This window comes from Apus apus, chromosome 2 (genome assembly GCF_020740795.1).
Source record: "Apus apus isolate bApuApu2 chromosome 2, bApuApu2.pri.cur, whole genome shotgun sequence".
NCBI classification, from domain to species: Eukaryota; Metazoa; Chordata; class Aves; order Apodiformes; family Apodidae; genus Apus; species Apus apus.
Window position 1 is genome coordinate 135,984,770 of NC_067283.1, and position 12,088 is coordinate 135,996,857.

Consider the following 12,088-nt stretch of genomic DNA (forward strand, 5'->3'; position numbering starts at 1 on the left):
GCTATCCTCCTTATTATATGAGAACAGCTATCTCAATATACATTTTTTCTATACTAATACACCTATATCTCAACTTGTGTAGCTGTGCTGCTTTTTATTTTTAATTGATACTAACATAGTAAAATCTGATGGTTTTGAACTTAAGATACACTGGAAGTCACAACAGGAAATCCAGAATTTACTCCAATCCTCATACATGGAAACTATCCTTTTTTCAGACAATTTATTTAGGAAGTATTAGTATATGCAGAAATAATTCTACATCTGTTTACTTGATTTATCTACAGCTTAACTACACAAGCCTGCAACAGCCAGCCTTATTTAGAAAACAAGATTTTCTGCATCAGTTTGGCAACTGGTGATCACAATTTCTGACCTCAACTGCCCTCCATACCTCTAGCAAGTAAATAAATGATGAAAACAAGCTTTTTTGAAAATCACTGCTGTAACTAACTTCTAGTCATCTTCAACTAGCTGACAGAAAGGATAACCCAGTGGAACTCTGACAAAGGTGAATTCCACTCGGATTTTGATGGAACGTTAGTTTAGCTCTTCCCAACAAAAGGAAGGAAATAAATCACTAACATGGGCTCATGGGCTTGGAGAAGCGAGAAAGGGGGAGAACATCACCACCACAAAAGTCCTTAACCTTCAATACTTCAGTCTGCTAAGCTTTCAGAAATTTGTTTTGACACAGAAGTAGCTCCTTCCTTTATTAACAACTTATTAACTCTCAAAAAATCTCTCAAGCACTAGGGAAAACACACCCTAACTAATGGTCAATGACTGCCATCCCCAAAAGCCACCAGCCACTTCAAAAGAGAACATGCCATAAAACCCACTACAATGCAGTCTTGAGAATTTTATTCTAATTTAATCACCTTGCTATTTTTCAGAACAAGCCACTTTCCCTTCAAACCAATTCTGTGAAAAGAAGGGGCTGCCTGGCCTGTTTCATTCAGGATTCTCTGCTAACTGTAAAATGTGGGCTGAATGTCTTCTGCAGGTCAATTTTTCAGTTAAAAAAAATCCGATTTTTAATGAACTGTGTTTAGTGTATGCTGTTAGCTAAAGTATAAATGGCTAAATAAATAAAAACTATGGTTTCTTCAGTATGACTTGGTATTTTGTCTGTAATTTCTTTATTAAAAAACTGTAACAAGATACTTAAAAAAAGGCTAGGATACAAAAGAAGTTAAGCTGCTCACGAACATTAAAGTTTTCCAAAATGTATCTTCAATAATCATGATCTTATAAACATTTTACAGTTACCAGAAAGTGCCCAGGCTGAGTTTACATAGTTAGATAATGCAGTACAAGTGTTGGGTTAGAACTGGTAGCGGAACAATCTCCTGACTGTCTGTTCACTGAAACAGGGATACAAAAATGTTGATTGTGAACTATGAAATACTGTGCATTGGCCTCATCATATGTACAAAAAACCCAACCCAAAACCACTAAAGGTACAGATTACATGCAAAATATTAGTGATGGTATCTGATGCACCAGAGTTCAATGCAATCAGAGCAAAATTGCAATGAAAGTGGTATCATAAGTGAATGATCCCAACTCTGGGATCTCAGCTGTCAGGAACTTTTTACAAGTTCAATATACATGATACACAACTGCAGCCAACCACAAATTAAACACCATAAAAAAAGTTAAAATAAAACACAGAACATACTTAATTTTTTATTTTGAAATTCCCTACTCCCTCTATACAAGAACCTTTGCTGAAACACTTTCCACAAAGGCAGCAGTGAATTTTCAGAACATTTTACATATTTTCCCTCAGCAAAAAGATAAATCACAGTGTAAATTATATTGTTCTGCTGTCATCTTTGGCTGGGGTTAGGCAAAGGAGTTACTGACTAGCACACTGTTGCAATCAGATATTGCTAGTGCTCCTTACGCCTTTGCGTTACAAATTTAGTACAGGAATGTTTGCATTTAAATCTTTAAAGTACCACCAGGGGTATGACAGCATTAACTTTCATAAACTTTTATAGACAAATGGAAAAATCTACAAAACTTAGCTAGTAATATTACACAGCAATACACACTTTTTATACTCTACACAAAACCAAAATTCTTGGTCTTAATGGCGAGTAACAATTTCTGTTTCAAAATCTGCTTAGAGGAATAGAGTGGGACATAAAGGCGAGAAATGCAAGTGTTTGCTGTAGGAAGATGTTGGTCATCTGGTGGTCTTATTGTGATTGATGGCATAGGCTGGAATCCCTCCTCACTGGCAGGCAATGATGGACTTGATGTCCAAAAATAAACCTGAAAAAAGAAGATGGCATTTAAAATGTTGCTGTACAAGGCCAGAAGTCATATTGCCTACACTTTGTGTAGGGATAGTTTAAAGAAGAACTGCACAGTCACAAGTTTGATGGTACTGTGTTCTGTTCAATACGCCAGCTAAACTCAGTGATCATGCCACAGGCTTTTAAGTACCTTCCTTCAATTATTTTCCTCAACTGCTTATTCTATTATATCCTTCCATAGAAATTGATAAAAGCAGCACTCAAAATTATCCTGTTCCAACAAATCTTCAGTCAATGAAACATACCCACATCAACCTGGGAAGATGGTGACTGCCATCAATACAAAAAGCATCAGAAATCTCTCACAAACCAGTCAGTAACTACAGAATATAGTACTTGTATAGACAAAAGGCAACAACAGAGAATATTTGGTTTATTATCATGTGTGAAATATTGACTGGTAGAGCAGAGTCACTACCAAGGTGTAACCATAGATATTCCTTAACAAATGTGCACTAGATATACCACTTTTCACATTAGTCCTTGTTTCCTTTTAATAACTGTAAAGGAAAGATAGTACCTTAAGTAGTAGGAAGCAATTTACAGGCAAGTTTTGCAAAATGAAACCCCTCAAACAGTACCTTGTTCTTTCATGCTTCTCATCAGCTATTCCTAAAAGGCTCTGAGAGGGTGATTGTATCAATGCTGGAATCTTATAGAGAGGACACAGGTGTTGCCCTCAAGACACACAGAAGTCAGGAGAGTAGATGATCCAGGAAGAGAACTCAACCTCAAAACCCTACTAGCCTACAACACAGTTGACTAACAGTTACTCAGCTGAAGAGCAACTGTGCAGAGACTGTAACCGTCCTTCCACAAGAGGCTGGTGAATACAGATAAGGACACACCACGCTTACTTTCAGTTGCAAGGTCTGGGATTCACACCTGATATTTCCAGAACTGAAAGTCTAATCAAATCCTACTACCCTGCTCTGCTGCTTTAACTCTCACATAAAGTCTCTGCAGGCGGACACAGTGAAAAAAGTACTGATACCAAAAGTTATTCCAGTTCTGCACATTTCTAGTGGGAATGGACAACTTACTAGATCTTGTCTTTCTGTCATACTCATCTTCTCCACTATGGACCAAAACCAACGCTTGAATTGCAAAAGCTTCTCAGCATTTTCTCCTGTGTGAAATAAAGATAACATGTAATTCAGCTGGTACACTGGACAATACATATTAAGAGATCTGTTTGATATGTACTGCAAGTTGAATGTTCAGCTACAATCTCATCTATAAAGACCTGATACTGGAGACACTACTGGTTAATTTCATAACCAATACATATGCTTTTGAATGTAAAGGCTAACTCTGACATACCTCAGGACAATTCCCATCCCCTTCCTCCCAAAAATCCTAACAACAGCTACGTACAGTTTAAAAATTTTGTAAGAAATACTAAGACTGAATCCATCACATTTATAGTTCGGATGTTAGGTCAGAACTTTCACAAAGATATGCTACAAATGCTACCCTTGTATTTAACATCAAATAACATCTAAGTTGGATAAGTGTGCTCCCCCACCCTATTCCTAGCTGAAGGTGAATATTTGCAAAGGTATGTAAAAAACAGTAATGATTTTATTAGGAGTTTCAGTGACTTATTAACTGATGTCAAATTTGAAAAGGCAGTTTAAGCTTAATGCTGGTAACTCTACTCCACACAGAACAGTGTTGTTATCCCTGAAACTGTTTCTGAACGAATAAGTTATTTCATACCTGACTCATCATTGAAAGAGGTAAAGCTGATTAGCATTTGCACATTAACTTCACCACAGCCATTTACCAAAAGTCTGAAATCTTCTGCTGTCAAATCTTCTAATGAATTCTTTGGAAGTACATCCAGGAGACCCTTCCTCATTGCCTTAAGTAAAAACCACAAGATTCACATTATAGCCATCTCATTTTCAGATTGACTTTAAATGCATTACTGAAAAGTTCCATGTGAAATCCCCTATTAATTCAAAATTCATTATTTTCCTAGCTGTTCTTTTCCTTCAAAGTTTTACTATCTGAGATACTAATTTTCTGAAACAAAGAACTGCACCATTCTGTTACACCCTACCTACTACTGGAAAAGTAAGCAGCAATGGTTTGAAATTGCATACCGGTAGCATAAGCAAAGGCACTAACACTAAAAAGGTCATCTATTTCGCTGAGGTATGCTGAATTCAATCAGAAATATGAGACCTGCATCTTGCATGTTACTTAGCTTCCTCAGATACTCACATGCCAGCTCTGCTTTAAAAATGTTACACGTACACACATATTTTACATAAATAATATCCTGAAAAGGACTGGAAATTCCATTTCTTAAATAGCAAACCAGGAATACATTTGCTTTAGTAAATTCCAAGACAAATACAAATGTTACCGTTTTCAACTCTTAAAATGAACAAGAGTCAAACTATTAATATAGGCAGATATGGAGACCAAATAACTGAATTCCAGAAATGTGCTTTTCTGTGAGAATTTTGGACCTGAACCAGAGCTAATCTAGCAGCCTGCAGGCATATCTCAGAAGTGCAGCAGGAAGCCACAGTCAGCAGAAACAAAAAGCTGAGATGCAGTATCATATGACGGAGAGTAAGTGGTTCTTAATACTTGACTCATGTTAACTGTTTACAGAAATTCTGATTTTTTTTAATCTTTGTTTATAAGGCTAAACATATAAACGGTGACAGATTATTAGAACAAAGGAGCTACTAAATATAATGCAAAAATTCCAAGAGGATATGTGCCATTTGAGCTCAAGAGGTAAACATGTATGTTTAAGCAATGAGAACAACTTTAAAAGAAATTATCTTTCATTCTCTCAAGTAAGAGAAATTCCTCAAAATACTCAGCCCTCACAGTGCTACATAAACAGCTATACAATTACAAAAAAATTAGAAGATTAAATGTTTTTAGTAAAGCTGTCAAAACTTCAAGAGACTTGATTAGCAATACCACAATAAGGAAAAGAACTTACTGACTGATTTTTTTCTTTTTTCCTTTTTAAGAAAAAGAAACCACTTCACCAAAGACTTACATGTAGAGGCTGTTCCGCTACTACCAACATTCGGTGTTCTGCGTATTTCCGAACATACTCGTATACGTTCTGAGGAGTCACTGGTATGTTTACACCATTGGAAATAAGTTCAACCTATGGCAAGGTAACAAGGATCATTTGGGGGGGGGGGGGGGAAGAAAGATGGAAATGAAGTTATTACAATAAGCACAGTATACAGCAATTTATGGCTAACATCTCTCTAAAACCAAGCAAAAATTACTACAACACATTAGCTTTAGAGATTCCCTAGGCTTGATTATGCTATCCAGGCTCTATGGTAGGCTCTTCATCACCTTTATAAAAAACCCACACATTTCCATGTATTAGAAGTCTAAGGAGAACTCTGTATTTAAGTCTAGGAAGGGTAAAACTTTCCCTCTGCAATCCAAGAAGAGCAGAGATTATGTGTACACTACAACATGCATAAGCTGTCGATTTCTGAACCTGGAAACACAGGTTTAGCTGTGCTTACCTGTCCTCCACCCTCCTCCTTACACAGGTCTATTGCAAAGGCCAAGTCCATTGCTGCAAACACTGCATCCGCGTCCGTGCTCTGGGAAGCCAGGATAAGTTGCCGAAGGCTTTCATACATAACAGGATCAAAAAAAGCAAAGTCGTGCCAGTTCACCTATAAAGAGAAGAGAGATGTTTAAGAATATATTCAAAATCACATGGTCTGTGCCTAATCTATGCACAAGCATACAGCAGTGCACAGCCCATGTGACAAAGCACCCAAACACTTTGAAACATTTACATACATTTAACTGGAAAGAATACACATTCAAGAAGAAAAAACAGAAGAAGAATTAGAGGGCAATCTCTCCTGGGAGATATCAGGTGCTATTTGGAGGCATATCTTTCTGCTATTAATCCCTTTTTCATTAAAGATCATATGTATGTTGGGTAACTGATTATGTGATCAACATTGTTTTTAAGTAAAGACCAGCAGTAACAAACCTTGGTTTAAGTTCGTTGCATGAGACAGAACTTTAAATCCTACTGACTAATGCATGAAATGTGCAATACATAATTAGTGCTTACTGAGGTGGGAAAACATTTTTGCCAAAATACTAGGTAAATATTGCTCTGAATGAAATTATATCTACACCTTAGGCAAAATTTTAATTATGATTCAATTTAGTGAGTTCTGAGTATCATTAAGCTGAGATGCTATTGCCTAGTACTGTCCAACACTATCTCTTCAAGCCTTCAGTCTTAGAAAGAGAAAAAAGTGAGCTCTTCCTGAAGACCTATTACAAATCATACCGTGCCAGTCAAATACATGACTTCTAGTACATCTACTCAGTTCAAAATCTAGGAAATTAAAAAAGTAATGGTTCTCAAAATGTAAAGGCACCCTTACCATTCCAATATCATCTCTGTTGTCAATACATGCATGTTAGGAGAGGAAAAGTTATTTTAAAAGATGGTATTTCATGCAATTAAAGAATATTAAAATTTATATGTTCAACTTACCTTTCTGCCAAGAAGAACTTTGATGACATGTCTATTTAACGTGATGGGACATAGTTCATTCTGTAACAAGCACAATCCTAGGATTCTGAAAATAAATGTTTGGGGGTTGTTTTGGTGTTACAGAAATTCCTCCAGCGAACTCACAGTAAAAATAAACAAATTCTAAGAATGAAGCTGCAGATAGATTTCTAGACCTATCAATCCCCAGAAGAAAACCATGGGCATATATAATTTCATAAAAATATTTCCTGTAGTATAGAACTTCCAGATTGTAAAAAACAACAAAAAAAAACCAACAAAAAAACCCAAAACCACAAAAAAACCCCAACAAACCAAACCCAAAATATAACAACTAAAATTTATCAGGAAAAGAAACCTCAAGCTGATGTGTGCAAATTCCCTACTACTTAGCTTCAAGTGAGAAATACAGAAGATAAAAGTAATCAAGTTTTTGCAGCTTGGATCACTGGTACTCTCCCTGGTCCTCTGTATGTTTGTCTTTCACATTTTTTCAGACTAGAAAGTTGATAGCAGCATACCTGCCGATGTTTCTGAAACAATTCAGCCTCGCTTCTGTGTTTTTCCCAGGTCTTGGTGTATAAAACCCTCGTTTCCCAGGTTGGTAGAAAAGTGGTGCATTATCATCCCCATCATCTGTATCATCTAATTCCATATCTACTACGCTGCGGCTGGAACCATGTCGCTTTCTGTTTTCCTAGTTTGAAAGCCAGAAAAGCAATTAACAAACTTCTAGTTACTGACATGCATCGACAAGCCCTTTGCTACTAGACCCTAAGATACAAGTTCCATTCATTAAGTTCCAGAAAGGTGGGGGGGTGGGGAAATGGAAATGGAAAGGGAAGATAACTCCACAAGATAATTAAACAGAACTTGTCTTGCTTGATAAAGGAAGGCTACAGTTGCTTAAGTTGTTTTTTTAAATTAACCGATACAACTCGATCTTAAGTAAATTTTGTTTGTGCAACAGTTAATTACCTGCACCTTATCTGAAGAGTCCAGCAATCCAAGATCCAATATACTGTCAGCACCATTCTCCCTTGACAGGGTGGAAAAAAAAAAAGGGCAGATTTAATTTCGCAATAATGAGTTGTCATATTCTGAAACCAGACTGATTAAATTAAACCAAAGTCAACAAGTCATTGTCCAAAGAAAAGTATATGTAACAAAGCAAGGAATAGGTTGCATGATCAGAGTCAGTACAAATGCTTTGGCCACAACATCAGTTTTCATTTATCTAAAGCCTTGATACTTTACCTGCCGTGTGCAATAATGAGTTCCATTGCTTCATCAACTCTTGCTCTAAGGGAATCTTCACTAGCTAGTAACAGAAGCAGCTGAGCAGGGGACAATTCCAACAACATTCCTGTGATTTTACTTGCAAATGCCTGGGGATAAGGAATGACATGTCTTACTGTTCTCCAGTTCTCTCAGTTTCAAATATGGTTTTATCAAAGTTGTATTATTATAAATATAGAATGCATTTCAAGATGCCTCCTAAGCTACTTGTCAAATTACAGAAAAACAAATCTTAAGAAAATGTCAAAGACAGAAACAGCCCTACACATTAAAATATTTTCAGTTATGTTAAATAATCACAGAATCTTAGGGGTTGGAAGGGACCTCGAAAGATCATCTAATGATGATCTTGTCCATAATAATGGACAAGGAAGCCATTTTTTAACTTAAAAGATAATGAGAACAATGCATCATTAAGTGCATTACGTAAGTCTTACTGGTTGCATTGCTTGCACTCGAGGGTAGAGCCTTTCTCCAAGGGCTTGTCTGTGTGCTGGTAGAGGGTCAGGGTCATCGCTAGGATTTCCTTCTGACGCCGGTCTAAAAGGCCGTGTGTCAATGGAAAGTTGTCTTCTAAAGTCCCTTAAGAAAATTAGAGCAGTTTGTACTTCCTTCAGAGGAAATATGCCAAAATCCTCTCGAACAACATCATTTGCACACAGATTCAAAATAACATTAGCTTTTATACTGGAATAGTGGTGTTACTTATAGCTGCTTGGAGAGAATGAATCAGAAACAGAGAATTAAACTGAACCAGAGGTTTTAATACTTCTAGTATTTTAACTACAGCAGTCAGAGATGCCACCAGTGGCAATGCTGTTTCTAAACCACATTAAAATTTTAATCTAGTACACAAGTTTTTATTATTCCTTTAGCAGGAGAGATTTATGGCATATGGTTTGCAACATAATTGATCAGTGCTAAAGTAAGCATAGTTATTCTTTAATGTATATGTGGGATTTCAAGAAATTACCCTGTAAATTGCTCCTGAAAGTGAAAAGGACAGACAGCTTTAATTTGAGGAAGTATTTTTCCTGAAGGTAACTATGGCAATTATTCTATTTGACAAAGTATCTCCAAAAAGTTAAAAATATATCAACTTACCTATCCCTGTCTCTCCGAGAACCAGCTCGTAAGCCACTACTTCTCCGCATTTCTCTTTCTCGCTCCCTTTCCCGATCTCTCTCCCCTCTATTTCGCAATCTCTGCATCAAACCTGAAGGGGTAAAAACCTCATAAGCCTAAACTTCTTTATGCTTCTTTCTCCTACCTAAGTTTCAGTGTAAGGAGGACACAGTTTAGAAGGTAGCTTGAAAGACATCGACAAGATAGAACCACTTCACTTGAAGTAGTGATCTGGATTCAGCCAGACTTACAAAAGGACCCAAAGTGTTTGTACCCACGTAAAAACACCAAAATACTTCAAGAGTTTATATATACTTTGTAAAACATTAACATATATTTGTGACAAGCCAAATGGAGCAGTCATACTAAAATGTTCTTAATAGCTAATTGACAATTATTACCCACTGGAGAAAGATGCTCAAAAAAGCTGAGAACATCTAAAGATGACTCTTGTTTCAAGAAAAACAAGATTCCTGTTTCTGAAAGCAGAAAAAAAAGCCATATCCTCCCCTCAGAGAAGTAACATGCAGAATTTTCTTTGTTCCCATCCTGAGCTAACAAGACCAGTGTCTGAGACAATGCCAAGTATTTCAACATAAAAAACACCTGAGGGTCTTATGATTGTTATCTATAGATTAACTGCTGGGCATCACTTACTTGTATGGGTACCCTTGTTGGCATTCTGAATACAATCTAGATTTGGCAGTTTCTCATTTGACAGAAAAGCCTGTGCAATGGCAGTATAAAAGCTTCGTGCTACACCACTGCCTTCTCCTGGCTCATCCTTAAAAGTCACTTTGACTCTGTGCACAGCCATCGGAGTGGTAGCACACCTGCGGCCAAAGTGGTTGTTGAGCTGCCTCATGGTCTGCTGAATTAGAAGATCTCTGTCTCGATCAACCTAGTAAAAAACACAAAAAAGTTTTCTTCACTTTGTCAATCACCATACTGAGAGAATTTCAGCTTCACAAGAAGTTTTTGGACACTTCTGGCATAGTCAGAAAATACTAATTAGACTGTGAAACACATCAGAGTAATTGCAATGCAGCTCATACAGCAAGGTTTAAGACATCTGGGTGCAGACTCTGAAATACAGCTTCCTCTATCAACTTACTGCAATGTGTGATCGTTCAACTTTTAGTGAAAATTAATTCAGAAGATAACCAAGAATTTTTTACCTCTAATGTTAAATCCCTGGATTGCTGGTTTCTAAGTTTTTCCATCTCCCTTCGGAATTTTGATTCCTTTACTTCAAAGCCACCTAATTCTGTCAAGATCTTAAAATAAAATAAATAAAAACAAGAGAGAAACAAAAAAAACAAACAAAATCAGAATAACGAGGGAAGTTCACAATTTAACTGTCCTTACAATGGGAAATACATACCGATCCAGGCTCTGCTCCAACATCTTCCATGAATACTCTACCGAACAACTCCAAAGAAAGGCGCCAACGTCCCAGCAACATGTCATGAGATATAACCATGCCCATGAAGCTACACTGGGGCCTGACAGAAGGAGGGGAAAAAATGACAGACAAGCAAAACCAAATTATATTTCAGGCACATTTTGTGTACTTCTGCCTTCAAATGAGTATTTTATTTCTGATAAACAACAACACAGTACAATAAGTTTGTGCGCAAAAGCACACGAAGCTGCTTAGTTTCAGCTTAAACACGTCTTGCTTCCAAAGAGAAGTTACTCTCAAAGCGTGTAACTTCACTGTTACATGGAATTCACTATTATTGGTCTCCCTTCAGTCAAGACCTTAGTATTTTTTACAAAGCTGTAATTCAAAGTGAGGGCAGTTCAATCCCTAACTGCATAAAGTGTGGTCAGTATCACCAGACACAGATGGCAAACTTAGCTACCCAGGACATCAGTGTAGGTCTGCAGCAGGAAGTCAGGTAGTAAAGGACTTTCACTAAAGTTTGCACAAACTTTTTTGAAGACTTCAAGTGTTCATTTTAAAAGCTACCAAACACAAACTACAAATTCAAACTAAAGTAGGCTACTCATGTTAATTTTAGAAGAATTTTCAGAGTCCCAAATATCCTTTTATCAGTTCAGTAATATTTTATAGAGAAATTTTTAACTCAAACTACCTGAAAGATGTGAGAGGTGGCCCTTCACTTTCTGTCAATCCTATCTCAGCCAACAAGCTGCTTTTCAGTTGTGCTGCAAGATCATGAGCTGAAGGCCCTGGCTTTGAACTCTCAGATTCTTCTGTAGGCACATTTTGTTCCTCCCCTTCCTTCTTTTGTCGATTTTGCATGCTCATAACATTTTTTAAGTTGGCTGCATAAGACATTTTTGTTGGAAGCACCTAAAAAGGAGAAGAAAAATTTAATTACACTTTAAAAAGCAGTCCAGGAGGCTCTTTCGTAATCTATATAAAATTTTTAAACCACATAAAAGTGAGCACTGTAATTGACCTGTTAAAACATAATAACCTCAATCATTTCAACAAATATGAAAAAGGTTTTTCCTACTTTATGTTAACATTTTATATACTTGCCATTTAATGTTTGGTCTGTGGGCAGGTCAAATCTATTGGGCTACAGAGAGGTTTAATACTTTGTATTACAAAGAATTATATAATTGGCATTTCAAAATTAATTCAGGATCGTACTGCAGCCTCTAAAACAATATTGCCTGAAATCTGCTATAAAGCAGTGACCATAAAAGTTCCTACACAGAACAAAAAATAATTAAGTGTTCTTTTCATTGCAAGTCTAAGTTTTCACACTTACTGGACTTTTAAATTATCATTCTGAAAGCTACTTAA

At 36.7% G+C, this 12,088-nt stretch overlaps 1 protein-coding gene across 11 annotated transcripts in view; it reads right to left on the minus strand.

Annotated features, from left to right (window-relative positions):
- Window positions 1–1,661: 1,661 nt before the first annotated feature.
- Window positions 1,662–12,088, minus strand: part of UBR5 (ubiquitin protein ligase E3 component n-recognin 5) — an 83,478-nt gene continuing 73,051 nt past the window's right edge. For 10 of the 11 annotated variants that reach the window (XM_051612229.1, XM_051612230.1, XM_051612227.1 and 7 more), the window contains 15 exons: window positions 11,406–11,626; window positions 10,688–10,808; window positions 10,482–10,580; window positions 9,961–10,204; window positions 9,283–9,394; window positions 8,616–8,760; window positions 8,137–8,267; window positions 7,858–7,918; window positions 7,401–7,576; window positions 6,862–6,946; window positions 5,858–6,013; window positions 5,365–5,478; window positions 4,053–4,197; window positions 3,374–3,459; window positions 1,662–2,286 (listed from right to left, as the gene is read on the minus strand). In XM_051612229.1, the coding sequence (XP_051468189.1) occupies window positions 2,074–2,286; window positions 3,374–3,459; window positions 4,053–4,197; window positions 5,365–5,478; window positions 5,858–6,013; window positions 6,862–6,946; window positions 7,401–7,576; window positions 7,858–7,918; window positions 8,137–8,267; window positions 8,616–8,760; window positions 9,283–9,394; window positions 9,961–10,204; window positions 10,482–10,580; window positions 10,688–10,808; window positions 11,406–11,626 (2,109 nt within the window). In that variant the 3' untranslated portion in view covers window positions 1,662–2,073. The remainder of the gene's footprint in view (window positions 2,287–3,373; window positions 3,460–4,052; window positions 4,198–5,364; window positions 5,479–5,857; window positions 6,014–6,861; window positions 6,947–7,400; window positions 7,577–7,857; window positions 7,919–8,136; window positions 8,268–8,615; window positions 8,761–9,282; window positions 9,395–9,960; window positions 10,205–10,481; window positions 10,581–10,687; window positions 10,809–11,405; window positions 11,627–12,088) is intronic. The other variant, XM_051612221.1, reaches the window with a different exon arrangement.